General features: G+C 38.5%; 1 protein-coding gene across 1 annotated transcript in view; it reads right to left on the bottom strand.

Moving 5' to 3' along the window:
* The window catches only part of TBCEL (tubulin folding cofactor E like), a 69,221-nt gene extending 45,417 nt beyond the window's left edge, over nt 1–23,804 (bottom strand). Inside the window, exons 1-3 of the mRNA XM_082339828.1 lie at nt 23,591–23,804; nt 2,819–2,968; nt 939–1,078 (exon numbers count right to left, since the gene is read on the bottom strand). Coding sequence (XP_082195954.1) covers nt 939–1,078; nt 2,819–2,951 — 273 coding nt within the window. The 5' untranslated portion in view covers nt 2,952–2,968; nt 23,591–23,804. The remainder of the gene's footprint in view (nt 1–938; nt 1,079–2,818; nt 2,969–23,590) is intronic.
* Nucleotides 23,805–24,674: the final 870 nt, after the last annotated feature.

Genomic DNA, 24,674 nt, shown 5'->3' with positions numbered 1-24,674 from the left:
TCATGAGCTGCAAGAAAAGCACATGGCTAAAGATGGAGATAAAACTCTAGAAATAGCAAAGGGCCGTATGATAGAGGGTCACACTTAGAGAGTTCAGACCATAGTTTGGAGGTAGTGAAAAGCAGCTAAGGGACTTGAAGCAGGAGAGTTTCACACTCACAGTTCATTTATTAAAAGGAGTCTGGTAGCACCGTAGAAGGTTAGCTTAGAGGAAGCAGAGTAAAACCAGAGTCAGGAAAACCCACTAGGACACTTTTCCAAACAGGAAATAAGAACCTAAATTAAGGCAGGAAATTAAGTAGGAAGAACTATTTCTCTCTTATTCTTAAGGCTAGCTTCTATCAGGTCATGTTATAATCAGGTAGGTAATGTTATATATAATAATAAGAGAAAATGTCATAATACTTTTATTTGTGCAACTTGGTTTAGAGTTACTCTGAGGTCAAAGGCATCAGTTATGTCAAATTACCAGTGCAACTTAAAATAAGGAAAAGTTCTAAAAGATTTGGAATAAATTTCAGTAACAAGAATAAATTTTTTATAACCTTAGTTTCGAGCTCCAGTAATTTTTATGTCAATTTATAGTAATAAATGTTGAAGTAGTAGCAGAGAATGGGCACAGGATGTGTAAACTAGTGAAATAGTAGAGCATTTAATGCACTGTTAGCAATCTAAACCTCTGTGGTCTTATTAACCTCTTGGTGCCTGGAATAAAGTTCCTCAGTGCTTTTCACATTAATGAAAAACAAATCAGCAATAACAAAGTTCATTGAAAAATCACCATAGAAACAGTTGAAGCAGGCAGTTATTTCTCTTGAGACATACAGAGAAGAATCTCAAGTGAGAACCAGAATTCAGCAGCATACGTAACAACATAAACAATAATACAGTGAGTTATTGCTGCACTTCACCAAAATGCAGCAGTATAAAAACTTTACCTCGTGCCAGTCTTCGAGTTTGTTGTCAGAAAGATCTAGTTCTGACACATGAGCACAGAAGGCAGCAATTTCTTTTTCATCTCCTGCACAGGTTATTCCACAGCTGTTCAACACCAGTACACTTGGGAGGTTGAGGCGATCTGAATCATGGGAGAAACAAAATACTTTCTACGTCAGCCTAATTCTTGTCTACATACATTCAGCCACCAGGAATCAAAATCAAATTGTGTGAAATTACACAAGGACCTTGAAAATACAAGATATGCTGGGATCCAAGGGTACTGAATTCTAAGGGGAGACAGCCAAATATGGCCCAGGAGGAGATCAGAAGTACTAGACCAGTACCCCCCAAAAAGTCCTGGAGGCTTCACCCCCTGGCAGCATTGTTTATCCCAACTACCAACAACAGAACCATCATCCATGCTGTCACCTTATCATGTGACACTAGATCCATGTGATTCATGTCAGGGCTACCACTGTGTTCTTATTGGCCTCAATTCTTTCTTTTTTAAATTTAGTTCAAAAGTATCATTCTGGATAGCTCTTTTCTCTCTGTCTGATTTGTATTTTCACCTTTTGTTGCCTTTGGAAATTATCTCAAACCATTAGACAGTCTATCTGCTAAACCACTTCTGTTCTTCAAGTTCATATCACTCAAGGAATCTTCCTCGCTTACGTGGATCCATTTAAAAATCTATATCTTTCTCCCATACTTGTCCATCAATCATTCCCCTTTCATATCCATGTAGAATTTGTCCCTTATGAAAATTAGACTTTTAAAAGTATATAATTATAATGAGAGAAAATGTTTTAGAGTCTTAAACCATTCAATGAATTCAGTCAAACTATTGCTTGTTCAAAAATACGTCAATACCACCTCAATAAAGCAAATATCAAAATAAAGTGATTCACATGAATTAAAAAAAAATATGTCAATAAAATTACTCTTCCTATCTCTAATAAAAAGGATAAATATGAGAATTCAACCACTCTTTTCCCACTTGGTATAAAGCCAAGGCTCACAAAAGTATATTTCATTAATGGAAGCCTCAAATAATATGAACTTTCAACTTAGTACTTTTCACAGAATCAATTTTCTCAGAATGGGAGTGGATCCTGAAAAAAATGACCAAGTAAGAAGTCCACTTCTTTCTGCTGTTTCAGTTTATATGGATTGATAAGATAGTTGCATTGAGAAATAATAAACATTCAGTAACCTTTGGACACAGGAACAAAAACACTGTTCAATATTAATCTCCCATAACTACAAAGAATGCTTCCAATAAGTTAATTACAACACTAAGCTAAAATGCAAACCAAAAACATGCCTTGCATGTTTCTAGTTGTAGATCTTTGCTCACATAATAATCTCCCTCCTAGAATGTCTTTATCTCCTCTCTAACCAAATTCTACATTCTTGAAGGGTTAGTTCAAATCCCATAGCTTTGAACCCTTTCTTGATCATATAAATTAACTCTCTAAATTTCTTTCCCAATCACTGTGCCATTCATTTGACTCAACATAAACTACCTTGTGTTATTATATATTTTTGTAAATGTGAATATGTTGTAATCCAATAAGCTGTAAGGTCACTGAGGGCACAGGCCAGGCTTGTACCATCTGCACCCTCTAAGTTCCTTGAAATATTATCACTCAAATATTGCTCTCACCCTATGAGTGCAACTAAAATAGCTTTTGGCCAATCTGCAGGAAAATAAATCCTTTCAGGTTTTCAAAAAAACTGAACTCACAGCAAGGGAGAAAGACTATTCAACTCATAATTCAAAATAAAGGGAATCATTTGCAAATAAGGCAATATTCTGGTTTAATGTCCTAAGTAAGCTCCAGTAAATAAATGTTTTAGGCCCCATCTTTCTTACCTTTCATAGGAGAGCCCTGAGGTGTGGCTGGGACATGGACTCCCATCCCAGGCCCACGGCGGTAAGGAAAGTTTTCAGGACTATATTTTTCACATAATACTTGCATAAAACTCCTCCCACTAGGTTGATCCATCTTCCTTTCCTAAAATTCTACAAGAAACCAAGAAATCATCAAAATTTATTTATTTACTCATACAAGAAATATTTATTGAGAATAAATTATTTATAAGGTACTAAGCTAGGCACTGCATACACGTAAGACAGGCAGGGAGAAGAGTTAGATGCTGCAAAAATACAGGGGAAAGATGATGAGGGCCAAAGTGGTACAGTGGTAGTACAAATAGATTTAAGATCAACTTAGAAAGCAAGCTTTTCAGGAGTTATAGGGGCTGAGGGGAAGGTGGAGTCAAGGCTGACCCCCAGGTTTCTAGTACAGGTGATTAGGTGACTAGTGACACAACTAAGAAAAAAGAAAATATGGAGAGATCTAGTTTTAAGGAGGAAATTGAGGAATTCTATTTTATACATGTTCAGTCTGAGGCATCTGTTTCAGGGGAACAGTCTGAAGTTGGGTGAGAAATGTGAGCTAGAGGCGAAGATTTGGACCTCATCAGGAAATATCATGAATAAGAATAGTAGGGCACTAGAACTCTCTGGGACACTGATATTTAAGATACAGGCAGAGGAAGCAAAGTCATGACGGAAAAGTAAAAAGGATGATCAGAGAGTGAAGTGTATAGCCAACATTTTGAGAAGTTTTGGTGAGAAGGGGAGGAAGAAGATAGGCTGATAAGGTAGGCAGGAACAGGAGAGAGTACAGGATTGGGGGCAATTGCCAAGATTTTTCCTCTTAAATTAGGAGAGAACTGAATATGGTTATAGATTATAGAGAAGCAGCAAGTACAGCTGGAGAGTCTGAGAATGACTACTGGTACCTGGTCCTAGGATAAACCAGCAGGAATGAGCATTAAAAAACTTCTAAAAGGCTGTTTGGTACGACCCAGATCGTACTCCAAACTGTTTACCATTGGTGGTGATGTATTTACTTCACTATGCTGCACTGGTTTACTTTTGCTTATACAGTTTAATTATACTGAATGTTAGGTATTTTTCTCATGCGATTGTCCTAACTCCACCATTACATTATGAAGGGGAGCAATGCTATGTGATTCTACTTTTTCAGTATTGATTCATAGCATCTGGCAGAGTACACTACACACGGTAAAGGCTCAGTAAATGCTGCTGAGAACTAAAATCACGAGCCTCCAGTATGCTGAGCAGAAGAGCAGAAGATTCAGGATGAGGAGGGGGTTTAAGTCCCACCCGCTTCTACCACTTAAGAGTTTTGTGCCATCAGGCAAGACGGCGTATTTCTCTGGGACTCAAACGTCTTATTCTGTAAAATAAGATATTAATATCCATACTGCTTGGAGTTCAGCGTTACTGTAGAGCTCTAAAATGTACAAGTGCACTATTGAGATTATAGGGCTCTTGTAAAGCTCTAAAACACACAAATGTTATTAATTATAAAAGGAATTTGTAGTATGGTAGAAAGCACATAAAGAGAAAACTTAGGCTCTGTCATTTACTAGCTGGGTAAAACATAAGCTAGTTATCTAACCTCTCTCTACTTTAATTTTCCCACTATGGATGAGCTAAAATTTTCCTCTGGGGTTTGTAACAAGAATTTGAAAAGGGCATAAATATAAAAGTGGTCTTTAAACTTGTCCCATTTTCTAGATTACTACCAGGACCACGACTACTGTACTTTGTGAAATCAATTCACAAATGCCTAGAACACAGAGTAGACACTCATTGAGCACATGTCCAAAAGTTTTACCTGTACAATTTATCAAAGTTTAGACTATGTAATACATTTCATAACAAGTATATCACAAGTCACCTTGAAAATATAGGGCTGCCCTTGGTCAGGGTCATCATTTGGGAGCTTAAGAACAGAGCCTGTTTTGGGACAAGAGAGTTTGTTCTTTCTATCCAGAGTGGTAAGTATATGCTGCTGTCCTCTATCCCAGCACTGTGTCAAAAGTGAACTGTGTGGGTTCATCTAGGACTCCAGGAACTTTCAGGTGGAACGGTTCTTTTTCAATGTAAAGTCATCACCAACAGCAGACAACACAGAGCAGGCGCTATGCCACTAGTGACAGGCATCATAGTTCTTATCAAAGACCTGTCTCAAGCAGAATGCCAACAGAATTTTCAGAAATGTTTAACAAAAAGTCAAAGAAGTTACATTGCTATCTTCCATACAACTGGCAGTTCAAAAGAATAAAAAGTGTGTGGGAGGGTGCTGAACTGTCAGTGTCAAAATAATAGTCACCGAGTTTAAATAGCATCTTTTAACTGGAAGCTTCAGAATCACTTAAACTCCAACCTCTTCAATCCAAGGGCAATAATCTTATACACAATTTAAATATAGACAAGCTGAGTGTGGAATTAAAGAAACCTCAGCTAAAATTGGAGTCTGGACAAACCTATAGGCAGAGCCCTCACCCTTGCCATGCAACATTAATTACTGCAAACGGGAAGAGATGCAGGCCTACATCTCTGACAGGAAAGTGTTGCCTACTTTACTATCCAGCAGGAAGAAGAAAACTCTTTGCTCAATGACAGCCCAGCCAATCAGAGACCACAGCAGCCAAACCAACCTCCACACTTTGGACTCCCAGCTTCCCCCAATGGACTCTTTGGTTGTAACACGCTCCCCCTCCCCTCATTTCCCCTATAAAAGCAAGTTCCCCTTCCTTGTTCTCTGGATTTGCCTGTGGTCTGCCACAGTTTGCATATCTCAAATTGCAAATCCTCTGTCTATTCCCAAATAAACTGGCTTTTGCTGGTTAAATAACTGGCTATTATATTATTAAAATTGATATGAGGGATGGTGAGGTTAGAAACATAGGCAAGTCAAAATAAGTGTTAGTAAGCAAGCAATCATGGGAACTTAAAAGTTACTCCTTATGGCCCCATGCTTTCACAATTCTTCCAAATAGTCTGCTTTTTTTTTTTTTCCTAAAGACTTAAAAGCAATGCCAGTCACCTTCATTGGTCATTTTCCAGGATACTCTATTGGAACAGCATTCCCGGCATGCAGATAGTGTACACAATAATACATGGGTTTTGAATTAGAACATTAAGATTGCAAAACGGATCAGTGACATAAATCTACTCAAAATCTGTTGGGGCAGTTGGAGGAGGAACAGTAGGTGGGAAAGGAAAACTGAAAACCAAATAGATTGAAAAATGAGGACATACAGGACGGAAGAAGATCTTTAACTGGAGACTTTTAAAAGGTTTTTTTGGAGGTGGAGGGGTAATCTATGACTTTCTGGAAAGAACCAGTGTCAAATAACATCTGACTACCTTCTACAGTTGGCAGAGGTCTAATACATTTGTAAAAGTGTGCTGAATTGGTGCTTAAAGCCAGGGAGCCAGGAATCTGGGCTGATGTTCCTTGGTTCCATTACCAAGTCATGGAGTGTGCCTGCGAAAATCTCAACTCCTTTGTGCCTCACATCCTGACTATAATATGCTTTCATAAAGCACTTGGTAAAAGTGCAAGTTGGAGGATAAGGTGCTCAGCCCAGTCATCTAAGTAACCTCAATCGCTATCAATTTGTACTTTCCGTTCCCAAGGTCAGGTCAAAATTAGTATGAAACTCAACACAATTGGAAACAGAAAATAGGCCATGTCTGACCACGAACAGTGGAAGAGATGCAAGATATAGCCTTATGCTGGCATGCAAGATCAATATTTACTTCACCAAAAAATTTTATGGTAAAGTACCACACTTCATACAGTGGGAAGACTACCAGCCTCACTCACAACTTCCAAAAAATATAAATACTACCCCAGAGTCCCAAAACATGCATTTTAAATCTTACAAAAAATAGGTTTATCTGCCTATATATGCATAGACTATCTCCAGAAGGATAAAATAGAAATTAGTAAAATTAATACCTGTGGTTGACTCCAAAGAGAGGAAATGAGGAATAAGGTGAAAAGGAGATTTCCTTCTCACTGTTCAACCATTTGAACCGCCTGAACTCACCAGGTGCATACACACCCTTTTTTTCCATACATTATCTTTTCAAAATACAAAACATTTTTAAGTGATTTATCTGGGAATGACCTAATCATTTGTCAAAGTGTTTTTTAAGTCCTCAATATTATCAACTGTCTGTGAAAAAAATGCCAAACTCGACCATGTGAAATATATAATATTAATAATAACTTTTAAAGGAATTGGGAATTGAGGAAGAAAAGAGAAATAAAATGGGTGGCCAAACGGAAATACTTTTGTAAAAGAGCATTGGTAAAGAAAAAGAAAGCAGAACAAAACACATCTGAGCCTCAGAACTAAACTACAATCAGAATGAGAGGTAGGGTTGAGAAGAAGGGGGGGAAATGATTCGTGGCACTCTCAGTCATTACCGTGGCTTTAACAAGGGCAAAGCAAAAGCTCCACTATGAAGTGTACAGAGGGGTGGGAAGAACACCCTCAGATCTTCCATGTCGCTTCCTTTGCTAGCCAAGTTAAATGTGTGAATAAAAGTTACCCAAATAGTTCATCCAAATTACCCAAACGGTATCCAAACTATTGCGACTCTGGAACTACAAGGGCCCCAGCAGGCAGAGGTTACAAAGCCATAGCCTAAGGATACTGGGGAGCTTCAGGCCTCCCAGTTGCCTCCTGCTGTGGAGACTAACAAAAGAGTGGGGCGTCCTACAGCAAGATTCAAGTTATTGGAATAATAAACAGTTGGGAACTGATTTAGAGTTCTAAAAAATAAATTGCAATAATTCAAAATATGCATTAATGTAGGATGAGGCTAAACACCCAGGAAGAGTTTTCATAGCATAAAAATAATAGAAAGGAGGGAAACACTCCCAAGTAGCTTAAAATTATTTTCAGTCATTTGACATGGACCCATTTATATACAACTAACCAATCTCATCTATTCATCAGAGAAGGGCAGAAAAAAACCACACTCTAAAAGCTACCTGCCAATATTTTGCTACCAAATATGTGAAAATAAAACTTAGGTTAAACATTTTGGCCAAAGGCTCCACAATTTCACCTTAGGGTTCCTTTGGTCAGATGACATTTCATTCCAGGCATTTTTCTCTTCTCAGATGCCTATTTCCTTTACAAGACAATCTGAGAATAAGAATTTCTTTACCACTTGTTTAATAAAAATGGAGACAACAAATATATCTAGTTTTCTCTCTTTTTTGCATCTTATCAAGTGGTTCCAATTAGGCTTATTTGCCCATTTATTCATAAAATGTGTGCCCTCACAAAGCTTACAGTCTCGTGTGATTCCACTCAACAAACATGAACCAGACACCCAATCTGTGCCAAGCTAAATACTAAAGAAAGTGAGAATGAATAAAATCCAAATGCTGCCCTCAGGGCATCCAAAACCTAGAGGGAAATACAGGAAGATAATGCATACCTGAAATAAGCCACCCAGAAATTGTGAATTCAAACACAAGAAGTGATTAACTTTTTGGAAGTATGATCAAGGAAGTAGGAGGTGAATCCTGAGCCATTTTGAAAGATGACAAAGATTAGGTTAACAGGGTGGAGAAGAGCATTCCAGGCACAGGAAACAATAGAAAATAAACCAGCACAAGAGACATTAAGCGGTATTGCTACAACATAAAATATTTGTGGGGAGCAGGGGAGACAGGAGATTCGACTGAAAGGTGGACAGTAGTCAGCTCATGCCTGACCTTGCTCAGGTTTGACTTTATTCTATAGAGATAAAAGTAAGAAAATCTTTGATAGATTGCTGTGAATATTGTGCAAGGATGGAGGTGACCGATCTTTATGTAGAATATCAAGGGGTCAAAAATGATGAGAATTTTAAAATCACTAAAGGACTGGGCAAGTAGGAGTTTGTTTACCTTAGTGGAAGCACTTTCAGTACAGACAAGGGGGTAGAAACCATAGTTTAGGGAGTTAAGGAAGTAAATAAATGAAGACAGTAAGTATAGACCATGCCTTTGAGAAGCTTAGATGAAAACAGAAGAGATGGGACAGTTGATGAAGAAAAACCAAGTGTTCAGAGAGAGAGAGAGAGAGAGAGCTGTTATATCTTGTTCTTTTTTTTAAAAGAACAAAAGAGGAATTTATAGGCTGAGTTTGGCGGGTAGGGGCATGGAGCAGGTCAAAAAACTAACAAAACAAAGCTAAGAAAAACAAATATCATATATTAATGCATATATGTGGAATCTAGAAAAATGGCACAGATGAACCGGTTTGCAAGGCAGAAATAGAGACACAGATGTAGAGAACAAACGTTTGGATACCAGGGCAGGGAAGGTGGGGGGAGAGGGGGGTGGTGGTGGGATGAATTGGGAGATTGGGATTGACATATATACACTAATATGTATAAAACAGATAACTAATAAGAACCTGTTGTATAAAAAAAATAAAATAAAATAGAATTCAAAAGTAAATTAATTAATTAATTAATTTAAAAAAAAAAAAAAAAACAAAGCTAAGGAGGAAAATCTGGATAGCATCAAAGAATCTCTTAGTATTACTAGCTTTCTCAATTTTTGGAAGTTTTTTTTTTTTAAGCCCATTTAACTTTTACTTTATGGACTTCTAACCTCACCCCTGGAAAGCTTCCTTTTGTGAAAGACCTCCACTATATCTAAACCCTGCCAGATTCTTGGACGTTTTAGGTAGCTGGGACTTTAGTTTGTTGTTTTGTTTCCTAAATCTTTCTGATCCTCAGCAAAAGTGTACCCAATAAAACATAATTACTCTGGGAAAGTAGATGTGTATTTTACATATTTTTACCTCCAGGAAAGATAAAAATGAATGAACAAATAAAGGAATGGAGAAAGAAGATGTGGTGCATACAGACAATGGAATACTACTCAGCCATAAAAAAGAACAAACTAATGCCATTTGCAGAGACAAGGATGCAGGTAGAGATTATCATACTAAGTGAAGTCAGAAAGAGAAAGACAAATACCATATGATATCACTTATATGTGGAATCTAAAATATGGCACAAATGAACTTATCTACAAAACAGAAACAGACTTACAGACATAGAGAACTGACTTGTGGTTGCCAACGGGGGGCGGTGGGATTGACTGGGAGTTTGGGGTTAGTAGATGCAAACTATTAAATTTAGGATGGATAAACAACAAGGTCCTACTGTATAGCACAGGGAACTAAATCCAATCCCCTGAGATAAACCATAATGGAAAAGAATATTAAAAAAGAATATATACATGTGTATAACTGAGTCACTTTGCTGTACAGCAAAAATTAGCACAACACTGTAAATCAACTATACAATTAAAAATTAAATTAAAAAATAAAGGAAAAAAGGGTCTATTGATAAGCTTTTTTCTAAATAACTGCTTTAAAAACACTAGCGATATACATTCTGAATTTTTAAAAATTACCAAATGAAAATAAGCAAAAAACCTATAACCCCATGTAGATGTAGTTTCACTTTTCATTAGCTAAGCTAAGCATGTAAATAAGTGTTACCAAAAAGCTTTTCTTATCTGAAGCATATTTAGAGCCACAGCCATACCAGGAAGCTTTGGTTGACAGATTTAGAGAGTAGATTAAAAGCCTGAGGATGCACTTTATGGTGTATATTTTTTCAGACCATTCTTTCCATGCTATGTAGATACATGACTTTTACACAAAGATTAAATTACTTTTAGATATATAGCTCTGTAACCTGCCTTTTCACTAAACAGCTCATGAAAAACTTTCTATATCCATAAATATATACATATACAATCATTTTTGAAGTCTGTAGAGTATTCCATTAACAAGCTTTTGCAGCTGAACTCATGAATGACAGCAATCTCTCCCATAAAAACACATTAAAGACATTGTCCAAGTCAACATACTTAGGCTAGACAGTCTCATTCTGTATGGCACTTCTACCTTCACTTATCATAAAGTACATATATCTACAATTCTATCTCAGTTATCTCCTTGAGCATTATGTAATATACCTAAGTGGATGCCTTCTTAGGATGAGAAGTAAGGAAAATAAACTAATTCTAATAACCTTTCAGAACTCTTCTGTAGAATTATAGTTTACTAATTCACAAATTGACTCTGAGCATGCCAAGTGCAAAATTTGAGCGTAGCTGATAAGTCCATTATCATAACACACCACACCACCATGATTTCACACCCTACTATGAACCACCCTATTTCTCAAAGTCTCCTTCTCAACTGTATACTAAACTATAACCAAGTGAAATAATGTAGCACATCAACTTTTCTTGGTAGATTTTTTTTTAATTAAAAAAAAAATTTTTTTTTTTTTAATCCAACATTGCCAAATGAAATGTGAATTCAGACTCCTGGTCAGTCCTTGAATTGGGCTATTAGTAGGGCACTGTTACCCTCTTCACTTATCATAGCACTCCTTAAAAGTGCCACAGGTATTAAAATATCTAACCCAAATTCTTTATTTCATTATATTAGTGGCACCAAAATATCTAAAACTGTGACTCTACGTTATCAGTGAGTACGGCCCCAGAGCTGTCTGTATTTTCTACTAAAGAACTATACTGCATACAAGGCACATTTGATGTTGGACAAAAGACAAAGTTTTCTCATCTACAACTGCAAATTAGCAAACAGGACTGATTCTCACGCTAGTAGTCTATTCTACGTAGCACTCGAAATTTCTGATGCAAATGCACTAGCCCAAGAATTTTATTATTTTGATGAGAAAGTATTTGAGAGGAAAAAAATTTAAGAAAATACTACTATTTAGATGTAAGTACCTCTTTGTGTGAAAATATTTCTAAGAACTTCTTTCTTAATTCCTGTACCTTCTAACTGTCCAGAAATGTTGGCTTACACCAATTGTCTATATCCCTATGAAATTAGGCACTTTAGAATGCAGAAAAGCACTTTCCACCAACTTTCAGCAATCACAAGAACAACACAAAAACTTTAATATTCACCACACCCCTTACTTCAATAAATTCCAAGGAGAGTCCACCCTTATCCCCCTTCCCAACCCCTTCACAAACAAGTCTGCATCCATCCCTACCTTTCTATGTGGCCCAGATTCAATTTGGGAAAATCTCAAGGCTTTTATGTTGCACTTACTCGAAATTCAGGAGTAGAAACATTTACTCTTGAATCGATGCTCCCCAAAAGCCGAGTGTCCCCAAACTGAGATTAACAATCATTTGAAAGCCTAGTAATTTTCCACAACCATCTTCTGAAACAGACAAACTGACACTTATCTCTATCTACAGGACATGAAACTGAGGTGACTTGCTCAGGTTTCTGTGGCCCAACCAGCAGGCTAAGTCATACTTTCTGTATCCCTAATCTGTTGAGCCATGCTGTCTTCACTAAAGAAAAAAAAAAAAAAAAAAATTCATGTCAACAGTATGTAGCATCATGCACAAATCATAGAAACACAACTTATTAAAATTTATGAAACTCATTACAGCCAAAATACCTCTTGTAACCATGTCAAAGTAACTGAACCACAAAACTAAGCAGCAGTACTGATTGGTCTAGTCACCAAAGGGGAAAAAAATATTCTCAACTTCCCTTTCCTGCCAAAAAGCAATAAATATTAGTTTCTCGAATGGATTGGTTTTCATCAGAAGAAAATTGTATACACATGCTATCTTTCAGCTCTGAATACACAAGTTTAAGGTCAATCTGTTCTATAAACTCAGCTGTTTATAGAACAGATTACCCCATCATCTCTACTTGTGAGTAACTACAGAGGCTATCAAGTTAAAGCAAGGCCTCATTAGGAACGGACTACTAGTTCATCACCCTGCAGCCTTCTAGAGTTTACAGACCATTCTGGCTCACAGCGAAGAATTGCCAGAATGTAAACATCAGCCACGCAGAGAGGTTGCCGAAGTTTACAGGTTATTAAAAAAATTCACTAGCCCTTTTCATATTTAGTGCTATAGTAATGTTATTGCCCTATGGTGATATTGCCTAGTGGTAATAAGTGCTGGTTCTAGAACCAAACTGCCGGGATGTAAATCATGACGGACTCCACCACTCCATTTGACTACAAGAAAGTTACTTTGGTTTCTAAGTCTCCACTGCCTCACTTATAAAAGGGGTAACAGATAGCCCCTAACTCCTAGCTCATAGGGTTGCTGAGTGAATGGAGATAACATGGGTAAAACAGGTTTCATTCAGTGCTTGGCACATGGAGAGCACTCACTAAATACTGGCTTACTATTACTCTTGCTGCTACTGCTACCACTGTTACTACTCCCATCACCAATGTTCAGGCAGTAAAATGTCTGACATTTATAATGTCACTCCTCCTTAACTAGAAGATCTTCCCTTCTCCACCTGTCTAAATTTTATGCATCCTTCAAGGCCCTACTCAGAATATACTTCGGAGATGAAGCCTTTTCAGATACCTCCTGCCATAATGATCTGTTTCCTCTGAGCTGAGCTCATGGTAAATATTTATTGCCTAAAATATTCAGTGGGCAATTAATCAATCACATATTGGCATGGATTCTTTTCATTTTTGTCCCTTTATTAACTCATGCATAGTGTTGTGATTTTTTTTTTGTTTGCTTTATATCCTTAGACTGTATAGCTCTTGAGGGTAAGAACCATATCACAGTGCTTCTTTCTACCTATCATGGACTGAAACTTTGCACATAATTGGCACTCAATAAATATGCTAATCAGTGAGTTTTCTAATCGCTTCTGATTGTGCATATCAAATGTATTTTATAAAGTATGAAAAGCAGGTGTATTAATAAACTCAGCTCAGAGTAGTTACGAACAAAAATGCATCAGAGCCACCACTGAATTACTAATTACGTCTACCTCTCCATGGGGATTCCAAAAGTAAGAGATCACATGATAGGGCAATGAATCAGTAACAGAGCCAGAAATACTTGCTTCTGAGCACAAGCTAAATTCTTCTGCAAAAACTACAGCCACAGTAGATTTAATACTGAATATATAACTTTGGTATCTATACTATACTACATGTCTTATATGCAAGAGTTAATCATTTCTGCCATACTTCAGACCAATAGGCACAGTGAAGTAACGAAAGAGGAATATATGCGCATTGCTGCTGAGACTGTAAAATGGTGCAGCTGCTGTAGGAAACAGCATGACAGTGCCTCAAAAGATTAAACATGGATTTACCATATGATCCAGAAATCCCACTTCTAGGTATATACCAAAAGAACTGAAAGCAGGGACTTGAATAGCTATTTGTACACCAATATTCATAGCAGCATTATTCACAATAGCCAAAGGATGGAAACAACCCAAATATCCATAGGCAGATGAATGGATAAGCAAAATGCAGTATGTACATACAATGGAAAATTACTCAGCTTTGAAAAGGAAGGCAATTCTGACACGTGCTACAACACGGATGAACCTTGAAGACATAACACTAAGTGAAGTATGCCGAACACAAAAGGACAAATCCTATGCGATTCCACTTACATGCAGCATCCAGAGTAGTCACAGTCACAGAGACAGAAAGTAGAATGATAGTTGCCAGGGGCTGGGGAGAGTGGGGAATAGGCAGTTATTGATTAATGGGTACAGAGTTTCAGTTTGGGGACAAAAAAGTTCTAGACATGGACAGTGGTGATGGTGGTACAACAATGTGAATGTACTTAATGCCACTGATCTGTATATTTAAAATTGGTTAAAATGGTACTTGTTATATATATTTTACCACAATAAAAATACTTCAAAAAATAGGGAATAAATAAAATATGTTATACTAAAAAAAAAAAAAAAAGATAAATACAGGTCAAGTCCAAAATGTCTGGTTCTTACTCTCTCAGCAGTTATCAAATTAATGCCAACAATTCACTTAAGGATCTTAAACAGTAAGTGAGGGATAAATTAGCCAAGTCTCAATAAACGCATTTTGTAGGAGATATGATTTATAATGTATACAATCCTACATTTTTCTTGGATTCCTTTACTGGTGTTCACATGGAAGAATGTCACTAATGGATGAGGGATTAATAGAGCTAACATTTAAACTACAATCTCCAAAGGGACCTGCCTTTATAAAATGTATGCCTTAAGTTGCCAATAGTACCTATGAGAAAATATGATCCTCATATAAGTCACAATAATAAGGGTTTAATAATCTGGACTTGTTTCCAACATTTTAAGAGTCATGATTCTTTCCTAAAATTCTTTATTCATTTACCTATAACTAAATAACAATACCATGTTATAAATATAATAATAAAAATATTCTCAAAAATGAACTATCTTCATTGAGATAATGGCACCCGTCAACCAGAACTTAGTATTTGAGAGATTCATTGCATTAAATCATTATTTTAAAATAAAATGTTATAAATATATGTCTAAGCATAAGAGGGAAGGGAGAGTGCTAAAGTTCCTGAAAAACTGCCTCCCCAGACTTCATAATACAGTTGAGCCTCATTATTAGCAAATTCTTTATTTGCAAATTCACCTACTCGAATTTGTAACCCCAAAATCAATACTTGCAACATTTTCACAGTCATCTGCAGATACTTGCAGAGTAAGAAAAAATTTGAGTCACCTGACAGACATGTACATTTCCAGCTGAGACAGAACAAGGCGTCACTCTGCCTTCTTGTTTCAGCTCTCATACTGTAAACAAGTGTCCTTTTCACGGTCTATTCAGTGCCAGGTTTTTCATATTTTTGTGCTTTTTTGTTGATTTTACTATTGAAAAAGGCCCCTCAGTGCGATGCTATGTCCCTAAGCACAGGAAGGTTGTTATGTGCCTTATGGAGAAAATAGGTGTTAGATGAGATTTATTCTAACTATAGTGCTGTTCACTATGAATCCAAAGTTAATGAATCAACAATATATATTGAATAAGGTGTCTTTAAACAGAAACACATATAAAACAAAGTCAGTGTATATATGTCCACGCCACTCTCTCACTTCGTCCCAGCTTACCCTTCTCCCTCCCCATGTCCTCAAGTCCATTCTCCACGTCTGCATCTTTATTCCTGTCCTGCCCCTAGGTTCTTCAGAATCATTTTACATATATACACTACCAAATGTAAAATAGCTAGCTAGTGGGAAGCAGCCGCATAGCACAGGGAGGAGATCAGCTCAGTGCTTTGTGTCCACCTAGAGGGGTGGGATAGGGAGGGTGGGAGGGAGACGCAAGAGGGAGGAGATATGGGGATACATGTATATGTATAGCTGATTCACTTTGTTATACAGCAGAAACTAACACACCATTGTAAAGCAATTATACTCCAATAAAGATGTCTTAAAAAAAAAACAAAAAACAAAGTCAGGTATTGATCACTTGAGGAAAATACTGTGTGCAAAGACTGGCAGGACCCTAACCCTACATTTCCCCTGGGAGCAACGGTTCCATATTCACTAATTTGGTGTTCACGGCAACTTTACATAAGTACCATGAATAACAAGAATCAACTGTACTTTGTAAAGAAAACTCTGGAGGAAAAAAAATAGATCAGTGGAATTGAAAAGAGAGCCCAGAAACAGGCCTATGTAAATGTAGCTGCAAGCGTCATAGACATCAGTAAGAAAAGGTTAAACTACACAAGAACTGTCCCAGGACAAGTGAACATAAATCTGGGGAAAATGAAAGGGAATCCTCATCTCACAACACAGAAAAATTCAATCCAGCTAATGTGTGGAAAGCAAACTTTACTCCTATGAGAAGAAAATAGTTATTTTTTTAAAATAGGAAAAGAGCTCTAAGATCTTGATTTAGGGAACTATCTCATAAGCAAAATGCAAAAAGAAACCATACAGGAGAAGTAAAATGAAAAACTTTTGATCATCAAAAGACTTTAAACACCGAAAAAGACAAGCCAAAAACTGGAAGATACTTGCAACACTTGTAACTAACATGGGGGACTCCTAAAACCAATAAGAAAAAGGCAAACAACTCAACAGAAAAATGGACAAAAGACATGAACAAGTATTTAACAGAAGATAAAATTCAAAAGACTGATGAATATATGTAAAAGATGTCCAAGTTCAATAATATTCAGAAACAGAAATTAAAATCTCAACAAACTACCATTTTATATAAATTAGCAAAGCTTAAAAATTCTGACAATACCAAGTGCTAGAGAAAATGTGGAAGAATAGGAACTCTTCTACTGCTAGTGAGAGTACAAATACCTTGGAAAACCATTCATCATTGTCTAGTGAAGTTGAAGATGCACATTCCCTGTGACCCAGAAATTCTCCTTCTCAGTGTAAACTCTACAGGAACTTGTAATGTGCACCAGGAGAAAAGTACAAGAATGTCCACAACAACGGTATTGTTTGAAATTACAAAAATCCTGACCAAAAAAATGCCCTTACATGCAAGAATAGGCAATGGGATAAATTGCATTATATTCATAAAATGAAATGTTTACACAGCAACAACACATAATACTTGATCATTCACTATGACTGCTTCCTTAGCAACATGAATGACTTTTAAAAACACCGTTAAATGGATAAAATAATCACAAGAATATACATAGCACAATCCCACTTAAACAAAATTTAAAAAATAGAAAATTAATCATGGTGTTGTTTGGCGTTACATACATAGGTGATAATTGTAAAGAAAAGTCAGAGAATAATAAACACAAAGTTCAGAACTGTGGTACCCTTGGAGGGTGGGGGTGTATCATCGGGGAGAGGCACACAGGAGGCAAAAGCAGAATTCTTAATTCCCTCCTCAAACCTGTTTCCTCCTCCACTAAGTCCCCACCTCCAGAGTTACATTTGATTTTTCTCTTCCTCTCACATCCCTGTAATTAACCAACCTCTAAAACACCCCAATTCTGCCCAATTCTTGCCATTTCCTCTACTTTACTCTGGGTTAAGCCTCCATCAACCTCTCGCTAGGACTGCTGCAATAGCTTCCTCCGGGTCACTCATGACCATATAATTCATTCTCCAAGATCATCCAAGCGATCTTTTCAAAATCTAAGTCAAATCATGTCCTTTAAACTGTCCAAAAGCTTCCCTTCACACTCAGAATAAAATCCAAATCTTTATCATAGTCTTCAGGGCTTCATTTTATCTGTTCTGTGCTTACTTCTCTAACCTTACCTCCTCACACCCTTTTCTTAGCTCACTAGGTTTCAGCCAGCATGGCTTTCTACTTCTCAAACCTGCCAAGCTGATTCCCCCTCTTAAGGCTTTTACAGGAATGACCTTTTCCTGGCTCTTGGCTTAGCTGGCTTCATCTCAGCACTTAAGCCTCAAATAAATGTAAGCACAAATGTTACCTTCTCAATGAAGCTGCCTCTAACCCGCCCATTAAAAATGGCACCACTGCCACCAGCAATCACTTATCACTTCACCCTCTTTCATTCTTGACAGCACTTATCCCGATCTATTAGTTTAGTGATAAACTCCACCCAGAACCAAAGTCCCACAAAAGCAGGGATCTGTCAGTCCAGCTCAGTGTGGTACGGAGCAGTGTCAGGCGCATGGCAACAAATATCTGTTGGATGAACAAAAAAGTGAATTTTTACTTTAAATAAATATGTAGTATTTTCTGACAGTGACGTGAAAATCAGAAAAACCAGTGAGAGGTATTACAGATGGAAAGAAACTTTGAAAATCACTGGAAAAGCATTAATCTAAGAGGAATTCTAGTTGAAGCCTTTTCTCAACAGTACTAGTAATAGATCACATCCTAAGGACCATTAACGAATAATTAGTGAAAGTTTCACATAGCCAGAGTCCTGAGCTACGGAGGTGTGTCATCTGTTTAACTCTCCTAATTCAACCTGAGTTCAATCATGAATCTGCACTGAAATTTGAGCAAGTTATTTACCTCTCTATGCCTGCTCTCTCATTTGTAAAATGAAACTATTAATAGCTATTTCATAGAGTCATTGTGAAGTTTAAATGAAAAAAAAAACGTTTTTAAAGCATCTAGCTGCACCTGGCCTAGCAAGTGGTCAGTAAATTGTAGTTATTATTATGAAAACTGAGTAGGAAAGTCCAGAAAAATGGGAGAGCTTATGAGTCAAATAACCCCCAGGCACCTCTGCTTCTAGCGGAGGTAGACTAATTATATACAATGTACTGGGACCATAGGCCAGGACTAAATCCTTTTCCCTCCAAAAAGAAGACCAATGTACACAAGGGTAATACGTAAGTATGGACAAAGCACTTTGAGAACACCAAGGGAGTGACTCTCTTCAAGAAGGTCAGCCACACATAAACCTGAGTCTTAAAAGAGGTCACAGGAATTCCTAGATGAAAAATAAGGGGGAAAGGCACAAATAAGTGAAAGTGAGAAATGCAGTGTGGCTGGTGTGGAGTGTGAGGGAGAAGGGCTGGAAGATGAAGACGGGCCTGCAGGACCAGATGGCAAGAGGCTAAGGTCCTCTGTTTACAAGTCTGCACTTTATCCTTCAGGGAGATGAAGGGGGGGGGGGGGTGGAAATCTAACATGTTAATTTGGTACCAATCCTTCTAAAGAAGGCAAAACACATTTTTATGAATTTAAACCTAAACACCATATAGGTCCACCAACTGTTATGTCTAAAATGGAAAATAAATGTTAAGCCTAAATTCTTGAGAACACGAGCAATTTGCTTAACAATGACTGACACTGAATCTATTCTCAAGTTTCATTACTTTGATGAGCCTTGTTATCATGATCATCATAATGACAAAAGCAGATAATATCTACTGAGTTCACTATTTACCTTGGAGTATGTTGTTTTCTTTGTGATATCATTCAATTCTCACAACACCTTTATAAGTGGTACTATTATTAACCCCATTTTACACATCGGAAAACTAAAGCAAAGAGAGGCTAGTCAGATGGCTAGTGAGTGAAAGAAGATTCAAATCTAGGCTGACTCCAAAGCCCTCAAATCAAACCAATCTGCTGAATTGAAACTGCTCAGTTCATTTACATCATTTGCTAAAAAATTGTATGTGTACCTACTGTATTTTAAAGCATCATGCTAGGTCAGCAATTCTCAAATTTTACTGTACATTAGAATCACCTGGGCAGATTCCTAGATTCTGATTCAGTAAGTCTAGGGCAGAATTTCCAGAGATCTGCAATTTTAACCATTAGTTCAATCAATTCCGATTCACTTGGTCCAAGAACTATCCTGTGATAAAACATGTGCTAGGTGTCCTAGAGATCTGAGTATGTTTGAGCCTCTGTCTCCGTGAGTTGACAATCTAAAAGAGACAGAAACAAGATACACAAACAGTAAATACAAAGCAATACAGGAAAAGAAGTATAAACAAAACAGCAAGAGAAACTTCAAGGAAGAAGGATCATCTGTAATGAAATGAAGACGAGTAGGATTTCATGAAGAAAGGGAACATGTTTCCCACAGACTTTCAGGAATAATGTTACATACAAAGGAAGGTACGACAAGTAGACAGCTTGGCAGGAACAGAGGATCTGCATTTAGGAATGCAAAAATAATGTCAGTAAAAAGTAGAGGCTGTAGAATGCCCTCAATGTCAACCTGAACACTATGGGCTTTATTCAGTGCTGGCACTGGGAAACTGCTAATGGTCTTTGAGGAGGGAAATTATAAATTACAGCAATATTCTTTGGAAGAGTCCTCTGATGAAGCTATGCAAGATCAAGTAGATTGAGAACAACGGGAATAGTTAGGCTGTTAGCATTCCAATCCCAAAGAAATAAAAGCTAGAACACAGTAGTGGCAAAGAAAAAGGGAAGAACGGTACCTCTTAACAATGAATTGCATGCAGGACAAAGGCAACAATCACAGCTACATGATTTCTTCACCCCTTAGGTCCAAATTGTATTACTATCAGTTTCATATTACTCTTTACAACTTTTTCTATACAGCCAACTAGGCCCAAAATATACAGAGTTCACTTATTTAAAACACAGCCCATGACTAAGATGTCAGCTAACAGGTCTCTGAGCAGCCAAAATACATGTCACATAGTTGATACACTAAAAAAGTATTTATATATATATTATATTTAACATATATATAAATGAAAGAACTTTATTCAGAGCTATATAATCTCATTCTACACAAAGTTCTAACAAAGGTAAGCATCTAATTTCCAAACCCACAGCAGTTTGGAAGCAAATATTAGAAGGGGAAAAGAGCCTGCTATAAATGGAAATACTTAAGAGTCTGAGGTTCAAGAGAAGAAATGAAAACTATAAAAAAAGCACACACAATCACTCAGGGTAAATTCTCCACAACTGTTTATTGACAGGTACACATGATTCCCAGAAAAATGAAATTAATGAGAATCTTCCTTAATGTCCCAAACACCTACCACAAAAAGAAAACTTTTAAACATTCTTTAAAGCTAAATATTTTAAAACAAATATTTACCTGATTAGAAGGTAATTTTTAAAGAACGGCTGATACATGCCAGCACAGCCCCTCTCATCAGTAACCAAGACATAGTCAATAGTTAAAGGTAAGAAAGATATATTTTATAACACACAAAGTTTGAAGATATTAAGAGTGCTTTCATAAGGCATCTAATCAAGAATGTGGCCCCACTGGTAAACTTTAATTTGGGCAATACTTTCCTGATGGCTGTGCCTTTGAATTCCATGTTCCAAATAATACAAAGGCATCCTCAACAAAAATTAAAACTATTAAACTGGTCTTAAATACACCCTATAAAGGTACCTACTGAAATCAGGCAACATCATTTGACACTCAACTCCCTGTAACAACAGGCTGTGTGACAACTTTTAAAAGGACTTTAAACATGGCAACACATGAAGGCTTCTCACTTTGTTCACCAACACTCATTAACGTTTATCGTAATACTACTCATACAAGGACCTAACCTATTTTATAAACAGATGAAAACGCCATTTTTATGGGGGTAATTAAGATGTTAACTGACTCAAAGTTATACTTAAGTTTATGATTAAGTTACTAAAGCCATGAACCTGCACCTTTAATCATGTAGAAAAAGTATACCATACATTAATTATGGGAGTAAGGAAGTATGGGTTTCAGCTTGAGATTTTTTAAATAGCAGAAGAGCAAAATTAGTGTATTAACACTGTAAGATTAAAATAAAATTACCTTAAAGATGCTGTAGGGATGAATCAACTATATGGAACTAGGCCTCTCATATTTCTCAGACCCAGCAAAGGATAGAGAAAATTAAAGCACACACTTATTTCAAAAATTTCACAAATGATCAGGCAACATTAAGCTATCAATGATGAAGATTATGGTACAATTTGCTACACCTTATAAATATGTAAACAAATGAAGCAGTCAGTCGCACCAGGTGGGTTCCACTCTACCTCCCCACCTCCCCATCCATCTCCTTATAATCATCCTTGTTCTCTAGAAACATACATGAAGACACTAATTGAAGCCAAAGAAATGTGCCTTAGCGAGAGTGTTTGTCAAACTGCAACTTGTAACCCATGTATCAATTTAGTGGATTTAGTCAGCATTTTTTAATGGAAAAGAATGAAATATAATAGAAATTATCAGTATGCATCATTAGTAACAAGGGTAAATACTGCTTTGTGAAACTTTTCATTCCTATGTCGGTATGTACTAGATCATGATGTAAAATGTACTTCTAACTATGGAGCATGATTTTTTAAAAAGTTTGAAAGCTCCTACCCTAGAGATTTAGATCAAATGCCTCAGGACTCAAAGGCTGAATGTCTTCATTAGTCCTCCGAACCGACACATAATCTCTTAGCTCAAGATGGACTCGTGGAAACCAATTTAAGAGCTCCAGGGCAGCATAAAAAGAATGGGGACATGCCTCAACTAAACCTGTATCTGGACCTCAAAGAACTGCTGACTTCCCCAAACAGACCTAGGCGGTGCCTACAAGCTTCTGGTAGCTTAGCAACCTTCAGATTAGAGCTCCTCCTTCCTCCACTGACTATAAACAGTTCTAGTCTTCCAACCAACTTTCCTGAACTACAACTTCTAGAATCACTGTGCCCCAAGAGAAGACAGTATTAAATCTCCTTCTCGCTTCACCAATTCCCAGTATGTCTACCTAGAAGAGGACCTTGAACTCTGTACTCCCCATTCTCAGCGGAGAATGAAGCTCCTCACAGATCCCTACCCTTCCCCTTTCCCAGATCCCAGGACGGGGTACCCTCCTCCCAGGCCCCATCCTACTCCAATCGCCTCACTGTCAGTTAATTGTCTTGGGGGCAAAATGATTCTCCCAAAAGTCCTTATTAAACTACCGCATCCTTCTACCAGCCCCCGGCAGGAGCAGGCCTAGAGTCCCAAGAGCCTGGGAATGCCAGTCCGCTCCGTGCCCCACCAAACCTCCCTCGGGAAACGTCCTTTATTTTATTTTTGATTTTTTGATTTTTTTTGATTCAGTGGTTCAGAGGCAAGTTTCCTATTTCCCCAGCAGCCCCAGAGTCGTCTCCATCTCCTACCAGCCAGGGGGCCTCTCCTCATCCCCCACGCCCCCGGGGCACAGGGAGAAGTCCGGATTCTCAGGAATTCGGACAGGCTCCCCCAGACGCCCTCCTCCAACCCGGGCCCCGACTCCCTCTCCCAGCCCAGGCCCTCCCCGCGCCGCCTCAGCCCAGGCCCGGCCCCATCTTCCCTCCGGACCGGGCAGATGTCCCATCCTCCCCTTCGCCCAGGCAGGCCTCGTCCCGCTCCGACTTCTTCCCGCTGTTTCCTCGCACGGCACCCCGGCTCCGGAGGGGAGCCCCTCGGGCCTCGAGAACCCGGCGGAGCCGGCAGGCCCGGGCTCCACTCACCCCTCAGCCCGGGAGGCGGGGGAGCTCCTGCGGCGGCTCCTCGGGCTGCGCCTCTCCTCCCCCCTCCCGGCCGCCGCCGTGGCCGCCGCTCAGCCTCCGGCCTGCTCCCGGCCGGCCGCAGACCGGATCCGCTTCACCTCGTCCCCCACTCCGGCCGCCGGAGCCCAGTGTCCTGCATTGACCCGGAAGCAGCTTTCCCGGCCCAACAACAACACGTGACCCCGTCGCACGTGTCACGTCCGCTGCGTGACTGGGAGGGGGCGCCGGAGGAGCGGGTCCTCCCCGACCGAGCTGGGGTTGCCATGGCGACGGGGATGTCTGTGCCGGCCTGGTCGACCCTAGAAACACACCTCATCTGCTCTTTCTCTTGCCCGTCGTGAGGGGACACACTGGGTGCAAAGGAGGAGTACAAATTGTCACATCAGAATGGAACAGGGGCAGGTCAGAGCAGAGCCCGGGCCTCTGCGAGGGTGCTGTCTTACAGAAAAGGAGCATTAAGTTGAACCTTCCAGACTTACTTAGGATTTTGTCCTGATTCTGTCACTAGTTTGCCGTGTGACCCTGATCAATTCACTTCCTGTCTCTGTCTTCAGTGTCCTCAATAGCGAGCTCTAGGCTGTAATCTGATACAATCCCAAGATGCTTTTGTGTAAGGATGTGGTAGCACTCTGGCCTTTATTCTGTGTCCTCTTCACAAGGCCTGTGGCATCCTGAGCTTTCGGTGCTCCAACACCTACGTAGTTAATAGCATCTGCCCCTTATTGAGCCCCTTCCAGATAACAGGCACTGTACATATGCTACTTCTAATTTTTACCACCTTCCCAAAGTAGGTATTTTATAGAATTAAAAACTGAGCTTCATAGAGGTTAAGTGATCTGCCCAAGACCATTAGTAAAAATGACCAGGCTGAGACTGGAATTCAGGTCAATGTGGCACGAAAGTCAAGTCCATGCATTTCACATTATGCCGTACTATTACTTCAGCTCCATACACGTTATATCTTACTGTTGAGCTGTGATTGCTTAGGTACTTCTTTGACCATTTATTTTGCAGGAATGTACATGAAATAGGGATGATGCTGGCT

This window comes from Balaenoptera borealis (assembly GCF_965194805.1).
Source record: "Balaenoptera borealis genome assembly, chromosome: 11".
NCBI lineage: Eukaryota > Metazoa > Chordata > Mammalia > Artiodactyla > Balaenopteridae > Balaenoptera > Balaenoptera borealis.
This window is presented reverse-complemented; position numbering and strand designations above follow the sequence as displayed.